Source organism: Bos indicus x Bos taurus, chromosome X (genome assembly GCF_003369695.1).
Source record: "Bos indicus x Bos taurus breed Angus x Brahman F1 hybrid chromosome X, Bos_hybrid_MaternalHap_v2.0, whole genome shotgun sequence".
NCBI classification, from domain to species: domain Eukaryota; kingdom Metazoa; phylum Chordata; class Mammalia; order Artiodactyla; family Bovidae; genus Bos; species Bos indicus x Bos taurus.
Window position 1 is genome coordinate 15,889,447 of NC_040105.1, and position 20,741 is coordinate 15,910,187.

The 20,741-nt window shown below is 37.2% G+C and overlaps 1 protein-coding gene across 1 annotated transcript in view; it reads right to left on the reverse strand.

Annotated features, from left to right (window-relative positions):
- Nucleotides 1–20,741, reverse strand: part of BEND2 (BEN domain containing 2) — a 64,642-nt gene that overhangs the window by 9,312 nt on the left and 34,589 nt on the right. Inside the window, exons 18-27 of the mRNA XM_027534750.1 lie at nucleotides 20,131–20,253; nucleotides 18,499–18,606; nucleotides 17,803–17,824; nucleotides 17,159–17,358; nucleotides 15,597–15,782; nucleotides 12,973–13,092; nucleotides 11,299–11,406; nucleotides 5,449–5,619; nucleotides 2,925–3,125; nucleotides 1,556–1,668 (exon numbers count right to left, since the gene is read on the reverse strand). Coding sequence (XP_027390551.1) covers nucleotides 1,556–1,668; nucleotides 2,925–3,125; nucleotides 5,449–5,619; nucleotides 11,299–11,406; nucleotides 12,973–13,092; nucleotides 15,597–15,782; nucleotides 17,159–17,358; nucleotides 17,803–17,824; nucleotides 18,499–18,606; nucleotides 20,131–20,253 — 1,352 coding nt within the window. The remainder of the gene's footprint in view (nucleotides 1–1,555; nucleotides 1,669–2,924; nucleotides 3,126–5,448; nucleotides 5,620–11,298; nucleotides 11,407–12,972; nucleotides 13,093–15,596; nucleotides 15,783–17,158; nucleotides 17,359–17,802; nucleotides 17,825–18,498; nucleotides 18,607–20,130; nucleotides 20,254–20,741) is intronic.

Sequence of the window (20,741 nt, forward strand, 5' to 3'; positions counted from 1 at the left end):
ACAGAGGGCTACAGTCCATGGGGTTGCAAAAAGAGTCAAGACACCACAACTTAGTGACTAAACAACAACAAACAACAGTTGTTGGCACAAAATAAGTGCTTAATGAACATATCATAAATAAATGAATACATGAGTTTCTCAAAGATGACAACTTTGAGGTTGTTTTTTCTTTTTTTTCTCTTTCCCCAGTGGTCTTCTAATCTGGCTGTACATTTGAGCATTTGAATTACCCTAGAGATCTTGTGTTTTCTTAAAGCAGTGCTGGGGCCCCACTCACGGCAAATTCAACCAGAATCTCTGGTGGAGGGAGTGGGAGAGCTCCAGCATTACTTTTTTTTTTAAGTGACTCACATGTTTTTAACATACACCTAGAGTTGACCACTGCTCTAGGTTAGGGCTTCTAGAACTTCAATGTGCACAAAAATCACCTGGGGGTCTGGCTAAAATTCAAATTCTGCTTCAGTTAGTCTGGTATGAAACTCAAGACTGCATTTCTCACAAGCTTTCCAGTGCTGCTGCTGGTCCACGGACCCACTTTGAGTAGTAAGGACCTATCCTTCCTCCTAATTAAGGACACAGCAGGCACTGGCAGATGCTGCTTCTCTTCTGATGCCTAAGCAATATTCAAATTACCATTTCCAGGCAGTATCATAATTTTACATTCAAATGTTTAAGGTGTAATTTTTGTAGGATATAAAAGGGAATGTGAAAAATAAGCAGATTTGGTTTCATACAGATGGTGCTTGAGTTATCACTGAAATCAAGCCATTCACCAAGAAAATATAAGCTCAGCTACAAATATTCTTGGCAAACAGTTTCCATCAACTTACTCTAGAGACACAGGAGTGACTAGATATGGTGAGAATAAAATGGAGGCTTTAGAGAGGTGGGTGGAAGTTAGGAATTGTCATTATGTTAAATGCTTCATCAGAAGGCAATAGACATGACTCTCTTCCCTACTGACCTGTTTGTGTTTAAAAAAAAAAAAAAACAAAAAAAAAACTCAAATGCACTCTGAAGACAGGATCGTGAGAGAGAAGTCAGAGTCCCACTTACCATGTAGCTATACAGATTATAAAATATCTGTGAAAACTTAACCTCATGATATGCATCATTTTCACCAGTTTCTGCCATCACTGAAGGTGAACAAGTAATGAAGTACCTTCCTTTTCTTCTGTGCCATTCCTAACTACCATTAGAACAGCTAAGTAGCACCACAGTCTGCTCTTTTATGTGTTACTCAGTGGGATCCTGAAAAAGACTTGCCAAATATCTTTGTAGTTGAAATCTTTTTCTGGTGTAACCCTTGGCTTGAAATATACTAATTATAACACTGTATTTATTTTATCTTTAGGATATTTTTATGGGGCATAAAATGTCAAAGAGTTAAATAAACAGACAGGATGCAAGAGAACACACCTTGCCTCTAAATTAAATAAACAAGAATTTGAGCACATGGACTGAAGATCTTGTATGTCAATACAATCAGTTCTGGAGTTGTATGCAGTATGTACTTATACAGCAGTGACCATATTTAGATAAAAAAATCACTTACTAGTATTCTTGAACTTAAATTGCAGATCAGAGAATTGACACTGGAAATACAGGCTTGCCACTCTTCTCCATGTTCACTCAAATCATAGTTGGGAAAAACTGCTGCCAGATGTTCTGCAAATAGCACCAAGAATTCACGAAAATTAAGAGGGAAAGAACAAAGAAACTGACAAAAAATTTTATTTAAAATACTGAAATTTTCTCTTTCTCATTGTCATTCTTTTCTCTAACTAAGAGTTTAGGAATTCTACTCAAAGAGGATGCTTAGCTGAATATCTCATTTCTTCTAATGTGCAATTCCCTAAAACACTGACCTAAGGAGCCCATGATGAGGTTTTGGTGCTTTAGAGAAAAAAATGTGTTACAAAAAGTCAATTATTTCAGGTGTTAATACCCTTTAATAACCCTATGGATAAATTAGATCTAAACACAGAAGGAAACCTGTAAGGAGAAAACAGTATTATTACAAACATTATCACATCATGATCCAGTTACTTGTGCATATTACATGTCTATCTTCCCCACAAGCTACTCCCTCTGCCTAGAATACTCTTCCTGTTTTCTTTATGTAGCTAAGGAATCTTTCTAAATGTCTTGTCCTTAGGAAGTCCTCCCTAATACCCTCAAAGTAGGTGCTCTGCTCTCTGAGTTTCCACATTACCACACTGGAATGGAATTGATCTGTTTCCCCAATGTGCCCCTTTCTAGACTGTGAACTCCTGTGGTCAGAACTACTTATTCATTGTTGTATTCTTAGTGCCTATGAGTTCCAGGACCTCCATACACATTACTGGAAGACAAGAAGGCAGGAGGCCAGAGTGGATTAATTATGAGATGCTATTTCTGTGTTGTCAGTTCCTAGCAATGAAACGTGCTTTATTTTCCCACTTTTTCTTATTTTGGCTTTTTCTTTATTTTTTAGTGCCAAGTTTCAGCACTGAAGAATTGACCTAGTATTAACCATAAGCAACTATAACCAATAAAGTTTAAGAATTGACCTAGTATTAACCATAAGCAACTATAACCAATAAAGTTTACCTTATTTGATCAGTCTATGAACACGTTTTATTCTTTAGAAATTGCTACCCATTATACACTACTAAATTGTAAAAATCTAGGTTAGACAAGGTGAAAAAGTGAACAGTTCTAAGATTTACACACACTTCATTATTTCTTCAACTATCAATAACACCCATCAGATAACTAAATGAGCAAAGATCCTATAATGACTTTACATACATCTTTTTTTTTTTCCCCCATGCTGTGTGACATGTGGGATCTTAGTTCCCTGACCAAGGATCAAGCCCACACCCTCTGCAGTGGAAGCACAGAGTCTTAAGCACTGGACCTCCAAGGAGGTCCCTACATACCTCTTATTGCAGCTATTTTGTTTGGATCCAGGGATTGGCAACCTTGGGAACTGATACCTACTGAGGTGGAAGTCAGGATTTCCTTGGAGAACAAAATACGAACCAAGTAGCAGGCTGCGTGCCTAGGTATGGCCTTCTTTTGTACAGCCATCAAATGAGTATCACTCATTGTCACATTTCTTCTTGGATCACCAAGATATCCTTTAAAAATATAGGGGAAAATTAAAATCCTTGTTTTTTTCATGCAAGGTTACCAATAAAGTCTAAGAATATTAAGCTAATTGATTTTTAATTCACAAATTTTCTACTTGGGCGAATTTTTTTCTATACTTATTTCATCTTTTTCTTAAATGAGTCTATTTGATGCCATCTACATAACTGTTAGCAGGTTTCACCTTTGTTAGTCTTGAATTTGCTGTACTTGAACTAATCAGTTCATTGTCTTGAATAAATTTAATTCTTAGGCCACAGGTGCATATACAATCACGTTGCTCTGAGATCCCATTGCTCCCTTCTAAATTCTAAAAGTACACTCAGAGGTATATTACTGAGTGAGTATATGGTCCCTGAAGACAATTTAGAAAGTGTGAGTGGATATAATTTGAAAATTTTTTAAATAGCATTTATAAAGTATCTACTATATATCAAGCACTATGCTAAACATTTTACATCTATAAGCTCAGTTTCATCATCCTAACAACCTATTCTCACTTAACAGATGAAGAAACTGAAGCCCAACGGAGGTAAGTTATTTGAACAAGATCATGCTGCTGGTTATAGAGCTAGTTTTATAAGCTAAGTCTGTCTGGTGTTATGCCAAGTGCCTCAAACCTAATGTTTTCTATTGTTTTTTTCTCAACACAAAACTGAAACTATACCTTATATGTAGCTTGGATCCTGCTTTTTTCCAGTTATCATTATACTTTGCATATTTCTCCATTTTCTTTTTTTTCCAAGTCTGTATTCCTATCATCATGATTTTCCTGACAAGTGATATTTATGTTGCACTTATGTTCTGTGCATTGTGTTAAGAGCTTTAAATGAATTATCCCATTTGATCCTCACAATTCTATAAAGTAGGCACTATAATTTTTGTCACTTCACAGATAAAGAAACTAATATTTAGGTCAGAGAATATTAGGTCATATAGTTAGTAAGACACAAAGCCAGGATTTGAACACAGGCAGTCCGACTCAGTAGTCCATGCTTTTAACTGTTATGCTTACTGCCTCATATATCGTGGTATACCAGGAGTCACGTAACTAATTCTCTATGATTGCTTATTGAACTGTTTCCAATTTCTCATAAGTCTATAAAAATTAATTCTTGTACCAAAATCTTAATGCAAATCTTTTTTATTATACCTTTGGATAGAAGTGGGATTACTGAGTCAAGTAAAATAAATACTTTTACAGATTTTTAAACAAATTACCCTTCAGAAAGTTTTCACCAATTTATACTTCTAACAACAGCATATCACAGTGCCTACTTTATACAAAGAACACAATTTTTTAAGTTTCTTCTAGTTTGGGTAATAAAATAATTTAAAGAAAAAGGGTCTCCTCTGGGATGACAGTCACCAAACCACAGTCCACAGGACAATCCCACCACCAGTTTTGGTAAATACGGTTGGGTTGGCACACAGCCACATTGATTCACTTACCTACACCTGTGGCTGCTTTCATACTACAGCAGCAGAGCTGAGTGGGTGTGACAGACACTAGATGGCCCACAAAGCCTAAAATAGTTATTATCTAGCCCTTTACCAGAGAAGGCAATGGCACCCTACTCCAGTACTCTTGCCTGGAAAATCCCATGGGCGGAGGAGCCTGGTAGGCTGCAGTCCATGGGGTCAGGAAGAGTCAGACACGACTGAGCAACTTCACTTTCACTTTTCACTTTCATGCATTGGAGAAGGCAATGGCAACCCATTCCAGTGTTCTTGCCTGGAGAATCCCAGGGACAGGGGAGCCTGGTGGGCTGCTGTCTATGGGGTTGCACAGAGTCGGACACAACTGAAGCGACTTAGCAGCAGCAGCAGCAGCAGCAGCCCTTTACAGAAAAAGTATGTCGAGCCCTACCCATGGATATTAATAATAGATTACCTACTTAGAAGTAGGTACATGTAACTATTAAGTATTAGGAAGACTTGACCTTAGAGGCCATGGAACCTGGGGTGTTCTCATCTCTGCCACTGTGGCTTGATAGGCAACACAAGAGATGTTAAGAAACATGAACTTTAAAGTCAGAGAGAACTGGGTTAGAGTTCCAGAACTGCCATTCACCAGCTCTGTGATTTTGGGAATGTGGGTAATACAAGTAGCTACATCATGAAGTCATTATGAATATTAATAGAGATGAGGCATGTCAGTTGATCAGGACAGTGTCTTGCACATAGTACATACTCAATAAATATTATTCCTTATTACTAATATCATCTAAAACCTGTCCTCAGAATAGGAAAAAAAAGTTTGTATCAAGTAAGCTGAAGAATATAGGTTAAATAGTGTCACTGCACACTCGCCAAAATTGGAAGGCATGAGGACAGATGATGAGGAAGAAGCTTGGCTATTGTCATCTTCCAATACAATTGGGTGACTCATTGTTTCAGGTCTGTTTTCCGTGCTGTTTTCTTCTGTCACCAATATTTTTACAGGTACAAGTGCAAACAGAAAAGAAGTCTCAATTGCATATTCTGTATAGAGGAAACTATCCTTCAGGTTTGAAAGGGATATAAACATTCTCAGACAAAAGAAAATTTTAAATGTTTGTCACTAGCAGACCTACTCTTAAATAATGGCAAAAGGAAGATCTTGAAACAGAAAGGTTATGATGACAGAAGGAATCTTGGAGCATCAGGAAGGAAGAAAGAACAATAAAAAGAGCAGGAAAGTGCATGCAGAGAAATTCAATCATTCATACTTTGCTGGGAGAGATGTAAAATGGAACAAACTGGAAAACAGTTTGGAAGTTTCTTATAAAACTAAACCTGTAATTACTACATGACGCAGCAATTTCTGGGGCATTTAGAAATCATGAGAAATAGAAGCTCATGATGACAAAAATCTGCATGTGAGTGTTCTTAACATCTTTATTCATAATAGCCAAAAACTAAATAACCCAGATGTCTTTCAACAGGTGAATGGTTAAACAAACTCTGGTAAATTCAATATCAGAATATTATTCAATTATAAAAAGGAATAAAGAACAGAAAGAGCAGAAATATGGGCAAATACAACACTATTATGAGTTTTGTAATTCATATGTAATGACTGAAATGAGAATACCATTTGACACTAAGACAATGATAGTTAAAATTGAGAAGGGCAAAGGAAACTAGAGTTAAAGTTTCAACACATCATTCTAAGGAGTAAAATGTTGATACCAGTAGACTGTGACAAGCCACATACATATATAACAAGACCCAGAGTGACCAGAAGGAAAACTATACGAAGCAATATACTCAAAAACAAATAAATCAATATGAAATACTAGAAAATGTTCAGGTAACCCACAGAAATGCAAAAAATAAAATCAGGAACCAAAGAAAAAATAATAAAACTGCAGACTTAAAACGCTGATATCAATAATTACTTTAAATGTAAATGACTTAACCATATCAATTAAATGGCAGTAATTGATAAAGTGAATAAAAACAAGACCCAACTATATGCCATCTATAAGAAAATCTATAAGTTCAATTACACTAATAAATTGAAAGTAAAATGATAGAAAAATATATACCGTGCAAATATTAACAATAAAAAAGAGTAGTTATGTGGATATCAGATAAAATAGACTTCACAGGCTTCCCTGGTGATCTACAGGTTAAGAATCCACCTGCCAATCCAGGGGACACAGTTCAACTATTGAAGCCAGCCTGCCTAGAGCCCGTGCTCCACGACAGGAGAAGCCACTGCAAAGAAAAGCCCACACACGGAAACTAGAGAAAACCCAGGCACAGCAATGAAGACCCAGTAGAGCCAAAAATAAAGAAATCTTTCTAAAAAGTAGACTTCAGAGCAAACAAAGTTACTAGAGACAAAAAAGATGAAAGGCTCAATCCCCCAGGAAGACATACCAATCTTTAATATGCCAAGCAACAGAGTCTCAAAATACGTGAAGCAAAAAGTGAAAGAGTTGAAAGGAGAAATAATCAGATCTACAGTTATATTTGAGGACCTCAACACCCTCCTGTCAGCAACTGGTGGAACAACCAGAAAAAGCAGCAAAGATATAGAAGACCCAAACAATACAATCAACCAACAGGATTCTCATTAGAGAAGGAAATGGCAACCCCCTCCAGTATTCCTGCCTGGAGAATTCCATGGACAAAGGAGCCTGGCAGGCTACAGTCCCTGGGGTCGCCAAGAGTCAGACACAATTGAGTGACTATCACTCATTCCATCCAATAAAAGCAGAATACATATTTTTGTCAAATGCCTGTGCATCACTCACCAAGAGAGACCACATTCTGAGCCAGAGAAACATCTCAACAAATTTAAAAGAAATGATTAATATATGGTATATTGTCTGACCATAATGGAATCAAATTAGATATCAATAATAGAAAGAAGAAAATCTTTAAACACTTAGAAAATAAACAGCATATTTCTAATTAATACATAAAGAGGACATTTCATGGACATGATAAAATGTATAGGACTTAATAAAAATACAACACATCAAAATATATGGGATGCAACTAAAGTGATACTGAAAGTGAAATTTACAGCACTAAATTCTTACACTAGAAGAGAGGAAAAAGTCCCAAATCTATAATCAAAGCTCCTGCACCAAAAGTGAAGAGAAGAGTAAAAGAAACCCAAAATATACAAAATATAATGAAATAATAAAAAGCAGAAATCAATGAAAATGAAAATAGGAAAAATAGGAAAAGAAGCAAACAGCTGGTACCTCAAAAAAGATTAATAAAGCTAATAAACTTCTAGAAAGACTCACAAAAATAAAAAAGGTGATATAAATCATCAATATCAAGAATGCAATGGGATATTTAGCAGCCATTAAAAAGATAATAGGGAATACTACAATTCAGTTTACGCTCACAGATTTGATAACTTAGAAGAACTGTACCAATTCTCCCAAAATTACAAATACTAAAACTTAACCAAGATTACAGAGACAATCTGCTGCTGCTGCTGCTGCTGCTGCTAAGTCACTTCAGTCGTGTCCGACTCTGTGAGACCCCATAGACAGCACAGCCCACCAGGCTCCCCCGTCTCTGGGATTCTCCAGGCAAGAACACTGGAGTGGGTTGCCACTGCCTTCTCCAATGCATGAAAGTGAAAAATGAAAGTGAAGTCGCTCAGTCATGTCCGACCCTCAGCGACCCCATGGACTACAGCCTTCCAGGCTCCTCCATCCATGGGATTTTCCAGGCAAGAGTACTGGAGTGGGGTGCCATTGCCTTCTCTGACAGAGACTATCTAAATAGTCTTATAACCATCAAGGAAATTAGATTTGCAATTAAAAAGCTCCCCCCAAAAAGGAATCTACAAGCCCAAGTTGATCTGTGGGTTTAACATAATTCCCATCAAAATCCCAGCAATTTTGGGGGGAAACATAAACAAGCTTATTCTAAAATGAGGATGGAAAGGCACAGGTACTATAGAATATTTTAAATGATTGTTGAAAAAGAAGAATAAAGTAGGAGGAATCATTCTACCTGATGACAACGTTTACTGTATAACAACAACAATCACAAGGTTGTGGTTTGGTAGAGGGGTAGAAACATAAATCAGTGGAAAACAATAGAGAACCCAGAAATAGATCTAATGGTTTTTTATTACTGAATAAAAGCAATTCAATGGAGGAAAGATTGTGCTGCAGCAACTGGATAGGCATAGGGAAAAAAAAAAAAAGAAGAACCTCAACCTACATCTCACACCTTATACAAAATTAACTCAAATGTGAACTGTAAAAGATAAAACCTTTAGAAAAAACATAGGAGAAAAAATTGGGGATCAAAGACTAGACAGAGTTCATAGACTCTATACTAAAAGTATAAAATCCATAAAAAGAAAGTATAAATTGAACCTCAAAAAATTAAAAATTTTCTCTCTGCAAAACAAAACAAAAACACCTGTAGAAAGGATGACAAGGAAAGCTGCAGATAGGAAGAAAATATTTGCAAACCACATAAACAACAAAAGATTAGTATCCCAAATATCTAAACAACTCCCAAAACACAGCAGTAAAAAAAAGAAAAAAATTATAGAACAGACATTTCAGAGAAAGAACATACAGATGGAAAATTAGCACACGTGAAGATGCTGCACACCATTATCCAAGGCAAATGCATATCAAACCCACAACAAAGTATTAATGTATACCTATCAGAATGGATAAAATTTTTAAAAATAGTGAAAATACCAAATGCCAGTGAGGATGCAGAGAGAATGAATTACTTATACATTGCTGGTGGGACTATAAAATCAGTCATTCTGAAAATAGTTTGCCTATTTCTTATAAAACTTAATATGCAATTATACTACCCAGCAACTGTGCTCTTGAGCATTTATCATAGGGAAATGAAAACTATGTTCAGACAAAAACCTGCACAAGAATGTTTACATCAACTTTACTCTTAATACTTAAAAACTGGAAACAACCCAGATATCCTTCATTAGGTAAACAGATAAACAAATCATGGTACACCAATTCCATGGAACAGAGCTCAGCAACAAAAAAGGAAGAAACCACTAATACATGCAGCAACTTGGATGGATCTAAAGGGAGTCTTTGACTGTATGGATCACAATAAACTGTGGAAAATTCTGAAAGAGATGGGAATACCGGACCACCTGACCTGCCTCCTGAGAAACCCATATGCAGGTCAGGAAGCAGCAGTTAGAACTGGACATAGAACAACAGACTGGTTCCAAATAGGAAAAGGAGTACGTCAAGGCTGTATACTGTCACCCTGCTTATTTAACTTCTATGCAGAGCACATCATGAGAAATGCTGGACTGGAAGAAGCACAAGCTGGAATCAAGCTTGCCGGGAGAAATATCAATCACCTCAGATGTGCAGATGACACTACCCAGATGGCAGAAAGTGAAGAAGAACTAAAAAGCCTCTTGATAAAAGTGAAAGAGGAGAGTGAAAAAGTTGGCTTAAAGTTCAACATTCAGAAAACTAAGATCATGGTATCCAGTCCCATCACTTCATGGCAAATAGATGGGGACAGTGGAAACAGTGGCTGACTTTATTTTTCTGGGCTCCCAAATCACTGCAGATGGTGATTGCAGCCATGAAATTAAAAGACGCTTACTCCTTGGAAGGAAAGTTATGACCAACCTAGACAGCATATTAAAAAGCAGAGACATTACTTTGCCAACAAAGGTCCATCTAGTCAAGGCTATGGTTTTTCCAGTAGTCATGTGTGGATCTGAGAGTTGGACTATAAAGAAAGCTGAGTGCAGAAGAATTGATGCTTTTGAACTGCGGTGTTGGAGAAGACTCTTGAGAGTTCCTTGGACTGCAAGATCCAACCAGTCCATCCTTAAGGAAATCAGTCCTGGGTGTTCATTGGAAGGACTAATGTTGAAGCTGAAACTCCAATACTTTGGCCACCTGATGCGAAGAGCTGACTCATTTGAAAAGACCCTGATGTTGAGAAAGATTGAAGGCAGGAGGAGAAGGGAATGACACAGGATGAGATGGTTGGATGGCATCACCGACTCAATGGACATGAGTTTGCATAGGCTCTGGGAGTTGGTGATGGACAGGGAGGCCTGGGGTGCTGCAGTTCATGGGGTCGCAAAGAGTCAGACATGACTGAGGGACTGAACTCCAGTGAACTTAAATATTAAATAATATGAGTTGATTAATAGAACACTGTCTTGCAATGACAAAATTATATATAGAGAAAACACATTAATATTTGGATGGATTGCAGATGAAGCTAGGTAAGGAATGACAAGAAAGACGTGGGTATGTTTATAAAAAGGCAAAAGATGGTTCTTGAGAGTGACAGAACAATTCTGTATCATGACTGGTAGTGGTCAATATCCAAACCTTAACACTTTACAAAAGTGCAGAGAACTAAACACACACACACACATGAATACAAGTAAAACTGAGTACATCTGAAAAGATCTGTAGATCATATCAATCTCAAAATCTTAGTTGTCATATTTTACTATATTTTTGCAAAATACTACTATTGGGAGATATTAGGTAAAGGGTACATAAGACCTCTCTGTATTACTTCTTGCAACTACATTTGATTCTGAAATATCTCAAAATGAAAAGTCTAATGTTGGGAAAGCAATCACTAAGAATTAATATTAAGAATGCTGATGGGTCTAAATTAGATTGCTACTCATAATAGGCATCACTTCAAACTCACCAAATCCAGGAGTTAGGAAGCAAGGTTCTGAATCAGTTTGTTGGTCACTGTCAATTTTTATTACACTTCCATGATTCTCTGCTTCAGAACTCATTTCTGTGCTGGATTCTGTTTGAACAACATTTTGATAAGGAAAACATTTTCAAGTACTGAAAAACAAGAAATCTCAACAGTAATTTTTATTTCAAACAAAACTATCATTCAGAAATGAAGGAAAAATAAAGACATCCCTAGACAAAAGAAAACTAAAAAGATGTCACGACTGACTTACCCTTAAAAATGGCTAAAGGAAAATCATCTGACCAAAAGGATATGATGAAGAAAGGAAATCTGGAGCATGAGGAAGGAAGAAAGAACAATAGAAAGAACAAAGGGACTTCCCTGGTGGTACAGTGGTTAAGACTCAGTGCTTACACTGCAGAAGCCATGAGTTTGATCCCTGGTCGGGGAACTAACATCCCACATGCCATGTGGTGCAGCACCCCCCAAAATTTTTTTAATAAAAAACTTTTAAAAAATATTAATAATAAAGAAGAAAGAGTAGAAATACACATGCAAAGAAACTAGATCATTTATACATTGCTAGTGGGACTATAAAATGGTACAGCTACACTGGAAAACAGTTTGGCAGTATTTTACAAAATTCAACTTACAATTATCATCGGACCCTGCAACTGTGCTCTTGGGTGTTAGCCCAGAGAAGTGAAAACTGATGTTCATACAGAAACCTATACATGAGCATTCACAGTAGCTCTACTGCAAATAGCCAAAAACTGGTAACAACTCAGACATCCTTCAACTGGTGAACAGATAAACGATGGTACATGCATACCATGGAGTACTCAACAATAAAAATGTATTGATCTACACAGCAACTTAGATAAATCTCCAGGGAATTATGGTGAATGAAAAAGGCAATCCCCAAAGGTTACATATTATGTAAGTCTATATAAAACTCTTGAAATGACAAAATTATAAAGAATGAAAACAGATTAGTAGTTGCTGAGGGCAGGTACAGGGAATGGTAGGGGTAGGAGCATGAGAGAAGAAAGGTAGGGGTGGTTTTAAAGGGCAAAAATGAGAATCTTTGTGGTAATGGAAATGTTCTGAATCTTGACTGTGATGGAGGATATGGAAATGTATTCAGGTTGCAAAATGATATAATACTAAATCACATACACAAACATAAACACACACAAATACACATAAAACTAAAGACAGCTCAATAAAATCTGTGGATTTTATCAATGTATATACCCTGGTTCTGATAGTGTATTATAATTTTGCAAGGTGTTATCTTTCTGGGAAACTTGGTAAAGTATACACAAAATCTCTCTATTTTTTTAAATTTTATTTTATTTTTAAACTTTAAAATATTGTATTGGTTCTGCCATATATAGAAATGAATCCACCACAGGCATACATGTGTTCCCCATCCTGAACCCTCCTCCCTCCTCCCTCCCCATACCATCCCTCTGGGTCATCCCAGTGCACCAGCCCCAAGCATCCAGTATCGTGCATAGAATCTGGACTGGCGACTCGTTTCATATAATGGCATGTGCAGCTAAAATTTTCTTTAAAAAAAAAACAATTTTTAATTAGGAAAAGCTCATATCAAGGGTGTTAAAAAAACCTAAATAGTGCTACTTATAATATGTATCATTACAAACTCACCAAAATTGGAAGGGATGAGGACATATGAAGCATCTTCATCTCTGTTATATTCCAATAAAGGTGGTTGATTCATCACTGGAGTGTCATTTTCCTGGCTGGTTTCTACTTTGAGCAACATTTCTGTTAGTAAAATGTTATTCAAATGCTGTGAGAAAAGACTCTACCCTCATACCTATATCTGATGAAACTATCTTCCAGTAATGAAGAAAAAATAGATATTCACAAAGGAAAACCAAACGTATTTGTCACTAACTGATTTATGCTTAAAATGGCTATAGGAAAATCTTCTAACAAAAAGTATAATAGAATTCTGGAGCATTAAGAAGGAGAAAGAACAATGGAAAGAACAGAGATACGGATGCAGAGAAATCAAATCACTCATACATGGCTGGAAGGAATGGAAAATGGTACAGCTACCCTGGAAAGCAGTTTGACAATTTCTTATAAACTAAGGATGCAGTTATTGATATTTCTCCCAGCCATCTTGATTCCAGCTTGTGCTTCTTTCAGCCCAGCGTTTCTCATGATGTACTCTGCATAGAAGTTAAATAAGCAGGGTGACAATATATAGCCTTGACATAATCCTTTTCCTATTTGGAACCAGTCTGTTGTTCCGTGTCCAGTTCTAACTGTGGCTTCCTGACCTGCATATGGGTTTCTCAGGAGGCAGGTCAGGTGGTCTGGTATTCCCATCTCTTTCAGAATTTTCCACAATTTATTGTGATCCACACAGTCAAAGGCTTTAGCATAGTCAATAAAGCAGATGTTTTTCTGGAACTCTCTTGCTTTTTCCATGATCCAGTGGATGTTGGCAATTTGATCCTCTGCCTTTTCTAAAACCAGCTTGAACATCTGGAAGTTCATGGTTCATGTATTGCTGAAGCCTGGCTTGGAGAATTTTGAGCATTACTTTACTAGTGTGTGAGATGAGTGCAATTGTGTGGTAGTTTGAGCATTTTTTGGCACTGCCTTTCTTTGGGATTGAAATGAAAACTCACGTTTTTCCAGTCCTGTGGCCACTGCTGAGTTTTCCAAATTTCTGGGAGAAATATCAATAACCTCAGATAAGCAGAGGACACCACCCTTATGGCAGAAAGTGAAGAGGAACTAAAAAGCCTCTTGATGAAAGTGAAAGAGGAGAGTGAAAAAGTTGGCTAAAAGCTCAACATTCAGAAAACGAAGATCATGGCATCTGGTCCCATCACTTCATGGGAAACAGATGGGGAAACAGTGGAAACAGTGTCAGACTTTATTTTTTGGGGCTCCAAAATCACTGCAGATGGTGACTGCAGCCATGAAATTAAAAGACGCTTACTCCTTGGAAGGAAAATTATGACCAACCTTAGACAGCATATTGAGAAGCAGAGACATTACTTTGCCAACAAAGGTCTGTCTAGTCAAGGCTATGGTTTTTCCAGTGGTCACGTATGGATGTGAGAGTTGGACTGTGAAGAAAGCTGAGCGCCAAAGAATTGGTGCTTTTGAACTGTGGTGTTGGAGAAGACTCTTGAGAGTACCTTGGGCTGCAAGGATCTCCAACCAGTCCATCCTAAAGGAGATCAGTCCTGGGTGTTCATTGGAAGGAATGATGCTGAAGCTGAAACTCCAATACTTTGGCCACCTGATGCAAAGAGTTGACTCATTGGAAAAGACCCTGATGCTGGGAGGGGTTGGGGGCAGGAGGAGAAGGGGAAGACAGAGGATGAGATGGCTGGATGGCATCACCGACACAATGGACATGGGTTTGGGTGGACTCCGGGTGTTGTTGATGGACAGGGAGGCCTGGCATGCTGTGGTTCATGAGGTCACAAAGAGTCGGACACAACTGAGCGACTGAAGTGAACCGAACTGATGAATAAATACTCATATCAAGTTTACCCTTAACAGTCAAAAACTGGAAACAGAGGTTTTCAACAGATGAACAGAAAAATAAACCCTGGTACATTCACACCATGAAATAATACTCAGCAATAAAAAAGAAGGAACCATTGCTACACACAACAGTATGAATGAATCTCCAGGGAATTACACTGAAGGAAAAAACCAATCTCAAACACCACATGATTCCATTTATATAACTATGCTGAAGGGACAAATAATAGATCTGGAGAACAGATTCACAGTTACCATGAAACAGGGCAGAGGGTAGGAGTAGAGGGCAAATGTCAGTTGGAGTGAGATGGGTGTGGTTATAAAAGAGAAATATGAGAGAACATGGTAGTGATGCAGCTGTTCCAAGGCTTACCTGTCATAGAAGAGACGTGATCTGTACATATGAAAAAACTGTATAGAACTCAATACACACATATTAATGCAAGTGAAACTGGAGGCATGTCAATAATATCTGTGGATGGTATCATGTTGATATGTTGGCTGTGGTAATTTTCTATCATTCTGTAAGATGGTACCATTTTACCATTTTACAATGGTAGATACCATTTTACCATTGGGGGACACTGGGTAATCAGAACACAGGATTGCTCTGTACTATTTATTATAACTGCATGTGCAGCTAAAGTTTTCTGAAAATAAAAACTTTCATTAGAAAGAGCTACCTCTATCTTACACTATGGAGAGTGAGGAATCTAAACTAAATATATGTCAAAGTATCATTTCAAACTCACCAACACTGGGTAGAATGGAGAGATGTGAAGAGCCCATATCTGGGTCACTGTCATTTCCCACTACAGTTTCTTTTCTCACAATAGTTTCATTTCCCACAACAGTTTCATTTCCCACTGTCTGATAGCTGTTATCCATGGTGGTTTCTGCTTGTCCTGGCATTTCTGTAAGTACAACTTTTTCAATTGCTGAAAGATAAGAACTCTCAAGTGTGAACTCTATACTGCGTGAGACTGTCCTTCAGGAAAGAATGGTAAATAAAGACATTATGACACAAAGGAAAAAAGATCTTTTAATTTTCCCTAGCAGATTTTCCCTTAAAAATGGCTGAAGGAAAATCTTCAAAAAACAAAACATATTATTAAAGAAGGAATCTTGGAGCATCATGAAGGAAGAAATAACAGTGGACAGATCAGAGATATGGATGGAGAGAAAATGAATCAACCACTCTTTGCTGCTGTAAACGTAAAATGGTACAGCCTCTCTGGAAAATTGTTTGGCAGTTTCTAATAAAACTAAACATGCTATTACTTATAAGACCCAGCAACTGCACTTTTGGCATTCATGACAGAGAAACAGAAATTTATATTTACACAAAAATCAATACATCAATGTTCACAGCACTTTACTTGAAATATCCAAAAACTCAGAAAGAAAAAAAACAAATTTTCTGCAATGTATGAATTTAAAAAAAAAAAAACCATCTCAGAAAGAAAAAAAATAAATTTCCTTCAATGTATGAATTAAAAAAAAACACACTGTGTGTGTATACATACACACACACCATGGAAAACTCTTCATCAATAGGAAGGAACTATTAGGAAATAAAAATTTATATTTACACAAAAGTATGTACATGAATATGTATAGCTGCTTTACTCCTAAGAGCCAAAAACTGAAAAAAAAAATCCAGATGCCCTTCAACAGGGGAAGAGTTAAAATGTTGTATATCCATAGCATGGAATATTCTGCAGCAGTAATAGTAATAAACTGTTGACACATGCCACAAACTGGATGACTCTTCAGGGAATTAGGCTGAGTGAAAGAAGCCAATCCCAAAGTTATATGGTATGTTATTCCACTTATATAACAATCTGAGACAAAATTATAGAAACAGAGAAGAGATCAATGGTAGCCAGGTGTTAGCGATGGGTCTTGGAGAAAGCAAAGCCTGGTTGTGTTTGTATAAAAGCAGTAGCAAGGGATCCTTGGGTGATGGTAACGATCTCTACCTTGACTGTGGTGTACTCTCTCACTGCATAGTGCTAAATACACACATGAAAGTGTACACACACATACACGTAAAACTGGAGGCACCTCAATAACGTCTGTGGGTTGTATCAATGTCAGTATATGGGTTGTGACACTGTACCAGTGTTTTGCAAGGTGTAGTCGTTGGGAAAAATAAAGCATAAATAGGAACTCTGTGGATTATTTTTACAGCTGCATGTGAATCTTAAATTATACCAAAAAGTTTTAAGAGCTACAACTGGCTTGTATTAAGGATGTGGATGGATCTAGACTAAACAGTGCTTACTCACAATATGTATCATTTCAAACTCACCAAAATTAGGTGGGGCGGAATGAGATGAAAAGTCAGTACCTAGACCAGTGATACTTCCCAATAAAGCTGGATAATACACTGTCTGAGAGCTGTTTTCCACACCAGTTTCTTCCTTTATTGGCTTTTGTGTAAGGATAAATTTTTCAACCCCTGAAAGAAAAGAACTCTCAATGGTGAATTCTACATGAAATGAAACTATCCTTCAAGTAAAAGGTGAAACAGAAACATTTTGAAACAAAGGAAGACTAAAAGAATCTGTCCCTAGCAGACTCACCCATATGGAGAGTTTAAGGAATATCTTCAAACAGAAAAGAGAGGATGAAAGAAGAAAATTGGGAGCATCAGAAAGAAAGAAAAAGCTATGATAAGAACAGAAATATGAATGTAAAGAAACTGGATCATTGCTGGTAAGAATGAAAAATGATACAACCTCTCCAGAAAACTGGCATTTTCTTACAAAATTAAACATGCTATTACCATAAGACTCAAAAATTGCACTCTTGGAATTCAAGACAGAAAAATTAGAACTTATATTTATACAAAAACCAGTACATGGATGTTCCTAACATCATTACACTTAATACTAAAAACCGTAGGGAAAAAAACTAATGTCCTTCCATGGCTGAGTGGTTAAAAACAATTACTGCATACTGAAATCCTGTAAAACTATTCAGCAAAAAAAGGAAGTTTTGTACATGCAACAACGTGGATGAATCCTCAAGGAATTATGCAGAGTGAAAAAAATCCTCAAAGTTTAGGTACCATAAGATTCCTTTTGTATAATATTCTTGAAGTGACAAAATTATAGAAACCAGTGTTTGCCAGGGGCTAGGGAATGAACAATGGGGAAGGAGAGGGTCATCTAAGAGAGGTGGGAGTGGCTATAAAGGGGCAAGAAGAGGCATCCTTATGGTAATGGAAATGTTTCTACGTCTTGACGTGGTGGTGGATATTACATCTACTCATATGATGAAATCAGACAGAAATAAATATAAACACATACAAATTACCACAAGTAAAACTAGGGACATCTCAGTAACATCTGTGTATTATATCAATGTCAATACCTGAGTTGTGATATTTTACTAGTTTTGCAAGATGTTATCATTGAGAGAAAAGGGTCAAGTGTAAAAGGGGTCTTTTAATTATTTCTTTTTTTTTTTGGTGAGTTCATTAAATTTAGTTTATTATTTTTTTTCTTATAAATGTATGTGAATCTAAAATTATTCCAAAATAAAAAGTTTAATTTTAAAAAACGGACTACTGCTAACTTGCATTAAGGATGCTGATGCGACTAGATTACATAGTGCTACTTATACTATGTATTATTTGAAACTCACCAAAATTGGGTGGGAGGTTGACTGATGATGAACTCGGGCCACTGTCATTTCCTGACATTGAGTAACTCATTGTCTCAGGCTTGTTCTCTAGGCTGGTTTCTGCTACCTCTGGCAGAGTTACAGTAAAAACATTTTTTGAGTGCTTAAGAAAATAACTGTCAATCATTAATTCTATATGCAGTAAAACTATGTCTCATTAAGAAATGAGAAATAAATATATTCTTACATGAAGGAAAACTAAAAGAACTTGTCTCTTTGAGCATCAAGAAGAAAGAACAATGGAAAGAGAATAAATATACATGAAGAAAAATTATATCACATATATATTATGGGTAGAAGGAAAAATTACACAGCTCCTCTGAAAAATAATTTTAGCAGTTTCTTATAAAACTAAACATGGAATTACATGTGACCCAGAATTGCCCTCGTGAGCATTCATCTCAAAGAAATGTAGATTTATATTTATGTGAAAGCTGGCAAAGGACTGTTCATAGAGCTAAACTTATAACAATGAAAAATAGGAAATATCCCAAATGTCCTTCAATGGGTGAACAAATAAACAGTTACACACCCATACCATAGAATACAACTCAACAATAGAAAGGAAGAAACTCTTGATACAAGCAATGTGTGTGTGCATGTGCTCAGTCGTGTCCAACTCTTTGCGACCCCATGTCCTGGAGCCCACCAGGCTCCTCTGTCCATGGGATCTCCCAGGCAAAAATACTGGAGTGGGTTGCCATTTCCTCCTCCAGGGGATCTTTCCACCCCAGAGACCAAACCCATGTGTCCTGTGTCTCCTGCATTGGCAGGTGGATTCTTTACCACTTGAGCCATCTATGTTCAGTTAAAAAAAAAAAAAAGCCATGCCCAAAAGGTTCTATAGTACTTATTCCATTTAAATAACAATATTCAAATGACAAAATCATAGCAAGTCAAATTTGGGCTGGCCTGGGACAGGGTGGGAGGAAAGGGTGACCAGAAGGAAGTAGCTGTGGTTAAGAAAAGGGCAATATGAAGGGTGTTTGTGGTAATGATGGAAATGTTCTGTATCATGACTCTGTGTGTGTGTGTGTGTGTGTGTGTGTGTGTGCGCACGCGTGCGCGTGTGTGTGTGTGTGTGTGTGTTAGTCGCTCAGTCATCTCTGACTCTTTGCGACCCATGGACTGTAGCCAACCAGGCTTATCTGTCCATGGAATTCTCTAAGCAAGAATACTGGAGTGGGTAGCCATTCCCTTCTTCAGGAAATCTTTCCAATCCAGGGATTGAACCCTGGTCTCCCACATTGCAGGCAGATTCTTTACCATCTGAGCCACCAGGGAAGCCCAGAGCAAACACACTGATGCATGAAATAAAATTGCATAGAACTAAATGCACACACACACACACGTGGATTTAATCAATGTCAGTATACTGTTTTTTTTTTATTTTACTATAGTTTTGCAAGATGTTTTTATTAAGGAAGATAGATGAAGCAAAAATAGGATCTCCATATAATTTCTTACAACTACACATGAATCTAAAATTACCTCAAAATTAAAAGCATAATATATAAAAGAGCTACCATGGAGCTGCATTAAGGAATCTAGATGAAACAGTGCTACTTGCAATGTATATCATTTCAAACTCACCAAAATTGGGAGGAATTACGTCAGATGAGACAGTATCCTGGCCCCTGACATTTTCCAGTAAAGTTGGGTAATGCATTATCTTAGTGCTGCTTGCAAGGCTGGTTTCTGCTTCTCCTGGTGTTTCTACAAATAAAAAATTTTCAAGGGCTATAATATAAAAATTCTCATCCAGGAATTCCATACTGAGTGAAACTGTCCTTCAGAAAAGAAGGGGAAACAAAGACATTATCGCACAAAGGAAAACTAAAAGGTTTTGTCCTTGGCAGACTTATTCTTAAAGTAAATTTAAAAGAAAATCTTCTACCAGATAGGATATGATGAAAGAAGGACTCATGAAGCATCAACAGGAAGAAAGAACAGGAAGAGAGCAAAAATATGGCTCCAGAGAAACTCATACCTTTCTGGCAGGAATGGAAAATGGTACACCTACACTGGAAAACAGGTGAAAGTACAAAGTGACAGTCGCTCAGTCATGTCTGACTCTTTGCAACCCATGGACTATAGCCCGCCAGGCCCTCTGGGCATGGGATTTTCCAGGCAAGAATACTGGAGTGGGTTACCATTTCCTTCTCCAGGGAATCTTCTCAACCCAGGGATCAAACCCTGATCTC